This window comes from Eucalyptus grandis, chromosome 1 (assembly GCF_016545825.1).
Source record: "Eucalyptus grandis isolate ANBG69807.140 chromosome 1, ASM1654582v1, whole genome shotgun sequence".
Lineage (NCBI taxonomy): Eukaryota > Viridiplantae > Streptophyta > Magnoliopsida > Myrtales > Myrtaceae > Eucalyptus > Eucalyptus grandis.
This window is the reverse complement of record NC_052612.1, coordinates 13676936-13691286: the sequence shown is the minus strand read 5'-3', so window position 1 is coordinate 13691286 and position 14351 is coordinate 13676936. Positions and strand designations below refer to the sequence as shown.

Below are 14351 nucleotides of genomic sequence, written 5' to 3'. Positions count from 1 at the left end.
CTAGAGGCAAGTTGGAGTCCTCTAGCTGCTCTTGCATGTGTGTGTGTTACATGTATGTCGAATTTTGGGTGATTATGAGAGGAAAACCGAAGCTTGGATGGCTTGTTCTTGAGTGGTGTTGCTGTTTTCGCTTGAACAGTTTGAGTCATAATGTTGTGTGAGCTTGAATGCATGTTTAGAGTCCGATTTTGGCTTTAATCTCTTCATGAAAGTTGTATCTAACATCTTAAACTATAACATACTAAACTTTGATGGAAAATGATGGATATTTGAGGGGTTAAGCTCTCATCCTACGGAGACCTCAGATCTGGAAAGATTTCATTGACCTTTTGATGGATTTGTGGTTGCATGTTGATTTGTGCTAAGAATCTCTCTTCAATTTCTTCATGAAAGTTGTAGGGGACATCTTAAACTACAACATACTCAAATTTTAAGTGAAATGAACAAGTATAACCTAGTAAATCGACTAGATCTTGAAGACGGTAATTCTGGAGATGTATTACAGGACACCCGAGACTTCATGGACCTAAATGACGACTATAATCTGGATATTTGACTTGGATCTCTTCATGAAACTTTTAGAGAACATTTATATGTATAACATATCCAAATTTCAGAGGAAAATAAAAAGAATAGGTAGGTGAAAACTCAGTATTTCGGAGAAGCATGTACTGGACGATTCGGTGTTGGATCCAGAAGCTTCGTGAGACTGTAGAAATTTATCTAAAAATAATCTGACTTGGAAGTCTGCATGAAAAATGTACTATAATGTCTTGGCTATAATGCGGTAAAATTTCGTAATTTTTGGAGGTCGTATGGATATTTTAATCGAATTTGTTCGGAAACTGTGCATTCTAATTTCATCCGAAAATTACATGCTGTTTTGTGTGATTTATGGAATTATGTGAAATTTTATTTGGCCATGTATTTTACATGAAATCATCATCCTATTGTCTTGTTTATCACTTGCCTTAATTTTATGATTTTTGAGATTATATAAATAATTAAATTTAATGGCACAAGCTGAAATTTAAATAAATGAAAAGGGCGTGAAAAATGGATTATTTTATTTGGCATAATTCCATTAAATTTTATTTCATAAATAATTGTACCATGTAGTATGAATGATGAGGTCTTGATGTATGCATGACAATGAATCGAGATGCATGTGTGAATTCAAATGCTAAACATGATTGTTGATTTCCAATACATCATATGCCATGCTAAATTAAGACCGAAATTGGTGAACATGAATAATGTTAAATGAGGAGATGGTTGTGGTGGATGATGATTCTCGGAATGTATAGAGATACATTGCCGGATGACCCTGGGAGATTCAGGATGCCCGGAAAGTTGGGGGTGCCGGAAGCCCTGTCGGAGGTCTTTGCCCGAGGGGAATGCCTCGTGATGCCAGTTGGGATGCGAGATGCCGTGGGGGGGCGGATGCCCGGTGGCCTGGAATGGCTGAATGCCGGAGGTTTTTCTCGCATGGGATGCGAGTGTAAAATATGAGATGAAAGTGGGGATCCAAGGAAGGGTGATGTGGTGATTGAATGGAAAGTTAAAAAGTGGAAAATTGAACTATGCATGATATGATATGACATAATGATGATGATCACCCATGGCATGATGATATGCATGATATGATATGACATAATGATGATGACATGTGTGATATGATGATGTCATGATGATGATGACATGTGTGATATGATGATGTCATGATGATGATGACATGTGTGATGTCATGATGTCATGATGATGATGACACGTGTGATGTGATGATGCCATGATGATGATGACACGTGTGATGTGATGATGTCATGATGATGATGACACGTGTGATGTGATGATGCCATGATGATGATGACATGTGTATGGTATAATGATGTCATGTATATGGTGATGATGACATGTGTGTGATATAATAATGGCATGATGACGATGATATGAGTATGACATGATGATACACATGTATGTGTTATGATTGTGGTGATGATACATGATAGTATACGCATGGCTTCAAGGTAAGTAATGCATGCGATGCATGTATGACTTGTATGATGCATTGAGTGGTTATTGGATTCTTTTACCTGCTGAGTGGTTGTACTCACCCCTTTTGGGGGCCAACATTTCAAATTAGCAGCATGCCGCTCCCTACCGTCACGCGGGGTGTATTTTACGGTCTACCATCCGATGTCGAGGTTGAGTGCGAAGAGTTCGGCTGTCCTTCTGTGCCTGGATTGACGTATATACGAGTGCGCTGTTTTGTCATGTATGACATAGGCCTAGCTGGGGGCCCGATTGTCCAGGAGTTCGTCTCCGTCCACGTTCGTCGCGACGGGGTGATGAGAGGGATGTTGCCACCGCCACCGCCTGATGCACCGGATTGGGTGTGAGGCCCATGCGTGACGAGTAGGAGCTGGTTTTTTTTTTGGGATAGTAGCCGACACTTATGATGGGGGTTGTGCACATGAGATGTAGAGGGTCGAGGGTTCTTTTTGGGGTTTTAGGCCGGACGTGGCTAAGTCCTGGCTTTTCCTTTTGATGTATCGACCCAAAGAAGTCCCATCTTGAAAATATATGTAAATAAAGTGTCATGGCTTGTCTATAAAATCATGATGATTAGTGGTGTGTATTTGTATCATGGTTGGTAGGGGAGAGATGGTGATGTTTTATTTTGCTTCTGCTAATAAGTCGCGCTGGGACCGTTTTAAAAAAAATGTCTATGAATTACGACGCTTCGGCTAAGAGATGTAATTAGGTGTAACGCCAGGTGCCTGTGGCGACCCTAGGTGGTTCGGGGTGTCACAAATAATGGCATGGATTTTTGTGGTAAGGATTTTATCAAGTTTTGCGAGAAAAAAAAAAAAGGATTATGAGACACCACGTAGTATCCAAGACACCACAGCAAAATGGTGTAACAGAACAATAGAATAGAACTTTGCTTGAGTGAGCTTGATGCATGCTTGAGCATGTTGGATTTGGTAAAGAATTTTGGGCCAAAGCAGTGAACATGGCATGTTATCTTATTAATTGATCTTCATCATTTGCTATTGAAGGAAAGACTCTTAAAAAAGTATGGCCAGGGAAAACTGTTGATTACTCCAAATTACGTATATTCGGATATCTTATATATGCTCATGCGAATGATAGTAAACTTGAGCTAAGAGTGAAGAAGTGCATATTTCTGGATTATGCACATGGGGTGAAAGGCTATTGGTTGTTGTACATTGATTCCAAATCACCCAGTTTTCTAATAGGCACAAATGTGATCTTCAATAAGACTACAATGCTTTAACAAAGGAGTTCTAAAACATAACCAGCATAGCAAACAAATCATGATGTCATTAGTGAGGTAGAGCTTCAAGTAGAGACTCTTAATATCTCAAAGGTAACAAAAGTTGAGACTGTAAATGAAGCCACAATTCTTGAAGTCGGTGATAGTGAACAACTAGCACAACTATAGCACACTATAGCCGTAAACAAACAAAGAAGACAAACTAAATCAACGATATGTTATGGCTGTACAGATTTTACTTATGTGTTAACTGTAGGTGACAAGGTGAAGACAAATGAGTCTTTGCCTTACTTTGAGGTGATGGCTAGTAGTGAGTCATCGTAGTGACTAGGGACTATGAATAAAGAGATTGAATCACTCCATCAGAATTAGACATGGGAGTTGGTCAAAGTACCAAAAAGCTAAAAGATTGTTGGAAATAAATGAGTCTTTCAACAAAAAGAGGGCATTTGTGGTGTCGAAACAACGAGATATAAGGCGAGACTTATGGCAAAAGGGTATACATAGCGGGAAGACATTGGCTATAATGAGGTGTTCTCTCCTATGGTAAGACATACTTCTATTTATGTTGTACTTGTCTTAGTTACTTTGCAAGATCTCAAGTTAAAGTAGCTAGACGTGAAAACTGTATTTTTTCGTGGTGTGTTGGAGGAGCGGATTTACATGAGACAACTAGAGGAATTTGCTATTGTGAATAAGGAAGATCCTATTTGTTTGTTAAAAAAAATCTTCGTATGGATTGAAACAGTCTCCAAGGCAGTGGTATAAGCATTTTGATACTTTCATGGCTAGTCGAGACTACTCCAAAAGTCATATCGATAGTTGTGTTTATTTGAGGAGATTGGAGAATGTTCTTTGATTTATCTACTCTTATATATTGATGACATACTAATAATAACTAAAAATATGTCTGATATTGATGTGCTGCAAAGGCAATTGAGTGCTGAGTTAGATATGAAAGATTTAGGTGTTGCAAAGAAAAAAATAGTTATGGAGATTTTGTGTGATGGGGCTGTAGGAGTTTTACATCTATCTCAAAAGAAATATATTGAGAATGTTGTGGCATATTTTAATATGTAGTCAACGAAATCTATAAGTACACCTTTAGTAAAGCACTTTAAACTTTCAATAAATTATTACCACACACTGAGGAGGAGGAGGAGGAGCATATGTCCCGTATTCCTTATTTTAATGATGTGAATAGTATTATGTATGCTATGATATGTATTAGGTCCAATATTTCACAAGTTATGAGTATAGTTAATTGATATATAAGGCACCCTGATAAAACTCATTGGGAAGCTGTGAAATGATCCTTAGATATTTGAAAGAGAGAACAAACATGGGTATAATGTACTAAAGGGACAGCAATGGCATAAAGCCACTAGTTTTGTGGATTCAGATCACGCTAGTGACTTGGATGATTGCGGGTCTTTAGCAGCATACATGTTTGCGTTAGCATGTGGTGCAGTTAGTTGAAAAGTGTCTTTATAGGATCATGTTACTTTATCTTCGACTGAGACAAAGTATATGTCACTAACCTTTGTAGCAAAGGAATTGATATGGTTACAAAGTTTACTCTTGGACTTTGGGTTAGATTAGAATAGTATTGATATACACTGTGATAACTAATGTGCAATATAGTTGCTATATAATCCAGTTTATCATGAACAAATAAAGCATATCAACATCAAGTACCGCTTCATTCAAAATGTCTTAGCTAAATGTAATGTTATTGTAAAAAAGATTGCTACAACTAATAACTTAGCAGACATGATGACTAAGTATGTTCCATTAGCGAAGCTCAAGCTTTGCTTTATTAGTGTCTATAGAGAATGCATGCCCATCAAGGCATTGAGAGAGCGGTATGGATGATGAGTACTATAATTTAGCTTTAAACGTCGAGTTAAGGTAGATAATTATTAAATTATGTCTCGAGTTTGAATTTTTACGGAATTCAATTTGTAGAAGGATTTTGATTTGTTCAAAATATGTTATTTCCTATCCGAATTAGATTTAGTTTTCTTGTTCTTGGGTATGAATCTCCGTAACTATCCAGAGTGAAATATCGCATATATGAATCCAAGTTTGACTTAAATTAGTTAATCACTAGAAGAAAAAAGATGGGCTCACATATTCTCCAATTTATATTTATTTATTTATAGTAAAAAAGGAATCTATCTCTAAAAGGAAGAGAGAAGTGGACGTAACTTCTTTGTACTCGGTCAATAAGGATTGAACGTGAGAGAGACCCACAAAAGTATATATACTACTCTTTTTCGAAGCCAAATAAGAAGGCCAAAAAGAGGAGCTACACAAGTAGAGACGCATGGAGAAGAAGCCAACGAAAGCGCTGAGTTCTATTTTGGGCATATGTCAAATGCTTGAACGCTAGTGATTTTGTGTTATGAGTTTAAATTGTTTATATGTAAACATATTGAGTTTGAGCTTAAATATAGGTGTGAAAAATAGTCGAACATGTGAGGGGTTGTAAACTTTGATTCTCTTATTATAATAGATTATTTGTTGCTAGTTCTCTTCATAGATATATATACTGATATTCATACCAAACAATGTAAATTTCTATTATCCTGTTATTTCTCATTTATTTATCTAGTGATTTCACATTGACTTAATTTGCAAGATTCTATCATTTTCATATATTATATTTCAACACATTGTCTAATGAAAATTTCGGATCTTATGATGTATATGGGTTCGGCCAAAATTCCTCTCACAACGGGCATAGTCCAACCATTTATTATATTTCATCCACTGCCGGTCCAATAAATATGCAAATAATAAACTATTAATGCAAACTCTCTTAATATCTATATGTGATTTAACTAATATTTATGTTTAGGAGTCAACTTCTATGCAATGAATATCAAATTGAGTAGCCAAAATTTAGGTGTCAAAATCATAGTCTCATGTAAAAATGATCGGCATCATCTCATGTGTGATGTATAATGATCGAGCTTTGTTTGATTTAGAAAGGATTAGCAAACGTGTCATCATTCTACGTAAATGATAGGTTGAGATAAAATAAGAAGATAGTGAGAACTTAGTATGATTTAGTTATGCATTGAAGAGCATTCGGAACCTTGCTCTTGAAAAAGATCATTTGGATACTCCACCTTCCATCACAAGTATCAGATTGTTTGTTGTTCACAACTTTCCTCTAGTTCAACCAGCTATTGAACAACCAATTATTGAAATTCCACAATTTGCTAATATTGATATGGGAGATCCAGTTGTTTAGCGATTACCAGAAATTGTTGAGCAATAAATTGAACAACATGATCCTTAGGAGAATGCAACATTAAAATTCATAGTAATTACATTGTGTATTTACAAGAAGCTGATTATAATGTCGGAGATAAGAATAATCTCGAAATGTTTTTACAAGCCATGTTTTTACAAAGTCTAGGTTTTATTTATTTTGCCCAAGGGTGCGAAGGCCATTGGTTGTAAACGGGTCTTTAAAATAAAGAAAGATTCATTAAGTAAATTGAGAGGTACAAAGCTACGCACGTTGCTAAATGATTCAATCAAAAGAAGGGAATCAATTACACGAAATCCTTTTCTCCTATATCTAAGAAAACAATCAAAGTTTACTTCGTACTCCACCAGGACATAACTCTGCCAGAAAATATAAAAACATATCCAAATGTTGATCCTTGGGATTCAATAAAACCAGCAAAGTTCAAATTTGAATAATAGCTACCTCTAGATTATTAGTTCGTTTATACATGAGCCATTATCCTTATAACTCATTTGTGACATGCCTTTAGTTAAATGATCAATTATCATCAATTCAGTATAAACGTATTTTATGACCACTTCATTCTTCTTAACACGTTTCATTTTGGCTAAATACTTGATGTCAATATGTTTACTTCAACTATCACTTTTGTTGTTTTAACCATGAAGACCATAGTTGAATTGTCACAAAACATCTTTAATGACCTAAAAATGGAATCCACAACTCTCGGCTCAAATATGAAATTCTTCAACCATACATTATGCGAGGTAGTCTCAAAACATGAAATAAAATCAGTCTCCATGATAGAAGTAGCAATCAAAGTCTATTTCACACTCCTCTAGGATCTTGCAATATTCTTGTTGCTATTTGCAATTGATTAAAAATTGAAAAGACAAATATTATAGAAGGCAACTAGTGTTGTGCTGTTGTAGGCGGGTTTCGCCTCAAACTTAGGCAAGAATATCGAGTATCATATGTAAGAGTTTTCTTGATGTGGGCTACATTAATTGAAACTGTGACTTTTTTTATGGGCTTGGTCCAATAAGGTAAGATATAAAGTTTATTAATAATCAAACATGGGCCTAGCTTGTGTGAATTGAGTTGGGCCCAACCCATGATGAGAGGGTCAAGCCAAAACTCTATAAATAGATTAAGGTCCCTCCTCTAACCCTAGCTTTTACCATTCTTGAAACATACACACCAATTTCCTCACATAAGGAACGTTTGTGAAGGGTAGTCTCATCGAGCTAGGGTATTAAGGGTGATAGAGAGAAGATCTTCAGCATAGAAGGATTGGATTGATGTTGTTCTGCACCAAGATCATGGATACCAAATCATGTACACAAATCTCTGTCTTCTCCTTCAATATGTTTGAAATTCTAGCTATGTTGATCTTAGGAAGCCATTTCGACGACCAACATTTGGTATCAAAGCCTCGTAGCTTAGAACTCAAACTTTTGCATTTGGCTCGACTTCAGAAATTCCATCTGTTGAAACTTGATTTTGAACACATATTCGGACTTGTCTTGGCAAGACAAGCATCTTGGTGGCCGGCGTGCCTATGGCGGAGGCCATAAATGCCTCCTTGAGCATTTGGATTTGGCTCGATTATATATATATATTGCTCATTTTCATGATTTTTGATATGTTAAAAGTGAATTTTTATCATGCATTTGGATTCCTCTTGTCGAAATGAAGATTTTGATGGGTGGCACGCCTCTAGAAGAGGCCAAACATTGCCTCACACGCCTACACATGCCGAGGAGGTGCTGGGAGTGGGCGTTACGTGCCACCATGTGTGCTCACGCAGCCAATGCTTGAGTCTTAAGGGCTAGATGATGTCATGCTTGACATCATTCGTAGACACGTATCACCAACTTAGACAAGTGTCTCTGATGACATCATGGTGATATCACGTGTAACCACCTTATGTGCGTTTGACACGTGACATATGACATCACGGTGACCCATGACCCAACCCATGTTGACCGAGTTGACCTGACTTGAGTTTAACCGATTGATTGAACTAGTTAACCGGTCAAACCTTGGGTTATCAATAAAGCCCGTATCTTGATGCTCCATAACACAAAGTTGTTGCTCCCGTTGAACTTCTCAATTTCAAATTTCCTCTCAAACATATTTGCAATAACAGAATTTTCAGATAATAATCAGACAAAGAAAAGCTCCAAATCATAATCAAGAGATCTTATCCAAGCTCTGATACCAATTGTTGGAATATCATACACGGAAACGACAGGATCTTGCAATTTACGTCAACGCGAAATCGCTAAAGAAATAAAAGAGAAAAATAAGGACACTAGAAATTTACGTGGTTTGGTCTGAATATCGGTACCTACATCCACAGAAAAAGCCAGTAGCAAATAATCCACTATAATTGGAGAATCAAAGTTTACAATTGCTCACACGCTCGAGTGTTTTCACACCTAAATTTAACCCCAAACCCAAAATATTTATAAATAAATAATTCACTTGGACATAAACTTATAACACAAAAATACCACGTGTTCAAGTTGTATGCCAAAAAGAAAAGATCTCCTGTATCTTTTTCTTTCTTTCGTGCAACTCCTCTCTCAGCAGATGTGCGGCTTATCACGACTTCTTCTACGTAGGGCTTCGGCGGCTTCATAGGGTTTTGTTTTCCCTTTTATATGCATGTGCCCGAGTCAAACACTTTGACTTTTGGGCCCACAATGTTTCTGATTCACGTGCAGAGACTTCACGCCAAAGGGTTTCGGCAGTGCAAGAAAAGAAACAGGAGACTTGCGCCCACAATTGGCTTCTTTGCGTGGAATATGTGTGTATGCGCGCAAAATCAAACATTTGACTTTGTTCCCCACATAACTATCCTTATTTGGCCTCCTTGCAATGAAAAAGAAAACTTTGCTGCTTTTATTTTATCCTATTTTATTTTCTCTTTTGTAAATCTTCAAGAATCCAGTGAATCGCGTTTTGCAAACAGTCAAACTCAAAACATAATTTAACAGATATTTTGAATTTCAATTTAAGACCACTTCTACAAGAAAAGTACATGTTCGATTTTGTCAGGTAACTTCGTATAGCAGCGTCTGTTCTACACCGCATATATTCTATTCTTTTGTGAGGAGAATACCTGGCTTCTACGTCAGATCAAGCGAATTGCAAGTGCAATTTCTTCGCTGTTTCTCGAAGCAACCGTTGTTTAATAGTCGCCCGTCGTCTTAGATTTATATTCCTCGCGTCATCCGTGGACGAACATTAGCCTACATCATCAAGATGTATTCAATGTCAATCGTCTTTGGCTAAGACGTATTTATCCCCCTTCGCCATTTCAGATATCCCCATTCTGTGATTCACGTGTTCAGCTAACCTCTCTCTCTCTCTCTCATGCGCACGCCCGCACACATGATCATCTGTCTCTTCGAGGTTGAGATCCAGGTTTCCGATCCTCGTAAGATCAACGACGCCCAGTTCCCTTCCATTTTTGATACATAAAATAATGTGATGTAGCCGAATTTTTCGCTTTGCTATTATTCCACGAAGGTTATGAATGTTTGTCGCTCCAGTTTCATGTCTGTCAATGCGGAAATCTGTCTCAAGCGACTATACTGTGGCAGTTATAATGCCAATTTCTTAAAAAGTGAGATGAAATTGACGCTCGAAGACACAGAAATTAAGGGAAATATCTATGCTTATATCTTTGCACTTCTTCAACTGAATATGATGTTGTGTATATCTGGTAATAGGATCAAACTCACATGATAAGAGCCATGGCGCATCGGGTACAGGAGCTACTAGTCCAAGTGGTCTTGGCCATCTTTCATAAAGCAACATTCGGCAAGCCGAGCTGCCAATTGAGGGCGAGTGACGTGCCAGCAGAGGCAGAAGGTGGCAATGGTTTCTGGTTGAGCTGGAGGCTTGCAGTGGAGGCGAACAACATGAGCGCATGGCGCACAGTTCCACCCCAGTGCCAGCGGCATGTCGAGTCCTACATGACCGGGGGGCAGTATGAGCAGGACCTCAAACTGACCGTCGACCAGGTCACAACTTATGCCAACGGAATTACTGTGTCCAACGACGGCATGGACGCTTGGATCTTGGACATTGATGACACAATCATTTCCAATATGCTTTACTACAAGAGAAAGAGATATGGGTATGCATATATACAGTCATTTGTCTTGAAGCCTGTTTTAGGGTTAATGCGATATACCCATTTTATTCTAGATGTGACCCGTTCGATGCGGCGGGGTTTAAGGCGTGGGCGGCACGAGGAGAGTGCCCAGCGATACCGGCGGTGCTGGGGCTGTTCAAGAAGCTGGTAGATGATGGATTCAAGGTCATCTTGCTCACGGGCAGAGACCAAGAGACGCTTGGACCTGCCACTTTTAACAATTTGCGTAATCAGGGATTTCATGGCTATGAACGGCTGATTATGAAGTAATTGACCCATCTCTCTCTCTCTCTCTCTCTCTCTCTCTCTCTCTCTCTCTGCGCACTTCTTTGCTAGGAAGCTGCAACGACATTGGATGGCAATGAATATAGTCGTCCCTGTAGAATACAAACATAATTAATGTAGCATGCGCTTAATGGTCTTTCTTTTCTTTCTTTTTTTGATTAGTCATATTCTATTCCTACTTTACACTCACTCTTAGAATTTTGTGCCCTGCCTCTTGCAGGATGTGGGAGTCGAAACCCACTCCTGAAACTTAGGCGTCCCCATCCCATCCCCCTGAGAATGTGGGGATTTGAATCCCTCACCTCCCCGTTTCATGTTGGAAGAGTGGCCACTAGAGCAAATCCCAGTGATTTGCTTAATGGTCTTTCGAGTCAGCCCGTCATCAGGCAATTGGATTTTAATTAGATAAAAGAGAACAATTGCCATACAATCGCCATAGCAATTTAATAATTAGTAGCTATTACATCATATGATATAATTTTTCTTTTATGTTATCTTATGGCATGGTTTCATACTTGATAGAATTGGAAGAAAGGTGTTGCTTTGCTTCTGGTTTTTGGAGCGCAAAGCTATTTCGGTTAATAGCCTTATCGGGTCTTCTTTGTTCTTTGCAACTTAAGGTGCTCTGCTCTTGTTTTCATTATTTATCTTTTAAATTGCATTTTTTTTTTTTTTGGTATGATAGGAAAAAGAATTTACAAAATCATATTTCTTAGGCTTCTTAATAGGAAGAATCTTGCTTGACAAAGCAATGACAAGTGGTGGGCCACATATTTGATATGTTCATCTATTTTCTATAGTTTCAATCCATGATTCTGATGATAGTCACATCGTATTTCTTTTAATAATTAGATTTTTTTTAATCGAAAAGATAATGGCTAACATATTAATGTGATACCCTTTTGAAATAAGGCATTTGTATGCATGTTTGTCCTCAAAATGTATAGTTTAATAACGGCAATTGATCAGTTAGTGGCACGATATGGATACCTCTTGTGGTTTAAATAATAGATATGCATGCTCTCTTTTTGTCAATTCCAAAGCAATTTGATGTCCTGAATTTGGAGGCTTTAAATAATTAGAACTCTTTAGAATTTTTTGTGATCTCTTTAGAGTGTCACGTTGCCCTTCCACCCAATCAATCACAGAGTATGGAATATTATCAAGATTAGTTTCTTCAAAGAATTTTTTTTTTTTTGTCAGTCATACTCTATTCCTACTCTACACTCACTCTCAGACTTTTGTCCTGCTTCTTGCAGGGCGTGGGAGTCAAAACCCACTCCTGAAACTTACGCATTCCCACCCCATCCTTCCTGAGAATGTGGGAATTTGAACCCCTCACCTCCCCCTTCCATATTGGAAAATGGCCACTGGGGCGAATCCAAATGGTTTCTTCAAAGAATTAAAATAGTGAAATTTAGTGCTTCGTTATTTGCCGATTGGATAAACTACATGGTACTTTGAAAGCACCTATAAATCTCTTTGAAATTGACTTATATTAGAATTAAGGACAATGTATGTACAATATTCAATCAATAACACACCATAATCTAGGAAAAAACCTAGTTTGATTTGCATTTTATTGAGCCACTCCAAAATCAAGAACGGCGTCATCCTTCAAAATCATATTAAGTCCCGAAATTGAAGAAATAGGGGGTGTGCATCCACAATAAGTCGATCAATTATTGTACCGATTATGTCATAAATTCGTGTAGTCAATAAACGGTGACCATAATGAGTCTCCTCCCATCTGTCTCACATGAATTGGCTATTATATTATATTTGATTTCCGGCCCAGGTCCATGAGGAACGTCTCCAAGTGGGAGACGTGTTGATACACGTCGTCCGATATGAAATTATAGTATGGATAGTTGAGTGTATTATATGTGGAAATGCTCTATATAACTAGTGCACAGTTCACTTAAGGACACTACATGTGGTGGACAATATTATTTTTGTGACGTGGACTACCCATAGATTCTTACATTATAAATAAGGGATCCACGTTACGCTTATGTGGCAAATGCATGACATCTTTAAATTTATAAACTGGTATCATATTGGCTATATCTTGCATGACTTAGGTCCAGTGCTCAAATTTTATTTATTTACTGTGAGCTAACTTATTGCTTATTCCACATCATGCCTCCCTCTATTAAAATCAAAGTATAATGATCCTGATAATTTTTATGATGGATCCTTTTTTTTAATACAGGACACAGGCTTATAAAGGGCAAAGGGCGATAACATATAAATCAGACATAAGGAGGCAATTGGTGGAAGAAGGGTACAGAATCTGGGGGAACGTTGGGGATCAATGGAGTGATCTTCAGGGTCAATTCGTGGGCAAGCGAACTTTTAAGATTCCTAATCCCATGTACTTCGTTCGTTGAGAACATTTGTATTTTTTGGTCGGAACCTGAGAACATTACAAACAGATTATTCCCATAATTTTCTGTACTTTAATAATGAAAAAAATAGTAAATCGACCAATTGTGTTTTTGAATGACAATGAGAAAAAAAAATGGGAGAGGGAAATAAGATTATGGAAAGTGGTATATCCTGTTGTGCCTAGTGAATCATCATCATCATCATCATCATCATTAATTTATGACTGAAGTGGTTTATTTTGCTACTCGGATCTCCTCCTTGCTAAAATAACCTCAATTCTTAGCTGAAAGGTTTTAAAAATAAAGAGAAAATATTTAAGAAGGGTGAATTTTTAGTAAATATTTTTATTAAATAGAAATTTGAACTCTTCGTATTCTCGTTATTCCTTGACTAGCATGATAATTGTCCAAAGAATCATAAACTTATTATATGACAGTCCATTCAATTTTAAATTTTTCAATTTGACCAATTTAATCTTAAACCTTCTAGCAGTTTACCATTATAGTTTATTTGGCCAAAAATCACTAACGTGGCCATCAACCGTTCTACATGGTACAATTGGCACAATGTCAAGAAATTTTACAATCTTTTTAAAATATTTTAATTTTTTCCTTGTCTTTCCATTTTGTTTGTTTTCCTTATTTCACTCCACTACCCATAGGCGAGGGTTGCCCCCGTTAGCCTTTGGCAAGGGGTCACAACCCTCACTTGCTGCTAACGATGATAGAAGGAGGGAGATAGAGGAAAAAAAAAAAAATCAAAAAATCAAAAGAAAAAAGGAAAAAAAATCAAAAAAGTGCAAAAATCATTCATGTTAGTATCAACTAGCACCGACGGTGCCATGTAGAATGATCGACATTGACTGGACTGCTATATCAGCAATTTCGGCAAAATTGGTCAAAATGACTTAATTGACAAATTTTTTAAAGATTTAGGAT

The 14351-nt window shown here is 37.3% G+C and overlaps 1 protein-coding gene across 2 annotated transcripts in view; it reads left to right on the top strand.

Moving 5' to 3' along the window:
- Positions 1–13580, top strand: part of LOC104432831 (acid phosphatase 1) — a 77516-nt gene extending 63936 nt beyond the window's left edge. The window contains exons 1-4 of one of the 2 annotated variants that reach the window (XM_010045351.3): positions 9911–10014; positions 10310–10719; positions 10791–11003; positions 13238–13580. In XM_010045351.3, the coding sequence (XP_010043653.2) occupies positions 10322–10719; positions 10791–11003; positions 13238–13415 (789 nt within the window). In that variant the 5' untranslated portion in view covers positions 9911–10014; positions 10310–10321 and the 3' untranslated portion in view covers positions 13416–13580. Of the gene's footprint in view, positions 1–9910; positions 10015–10309; positions 10720–10790; positions 11004–13237 lie in introns of those variants that run through there. The other variant, XM_039305874.1, reaches the window with a different exon arrangement.
- The last annotated feature ends 771 nt before the right edge of the window (positions 13581–14351 follow it).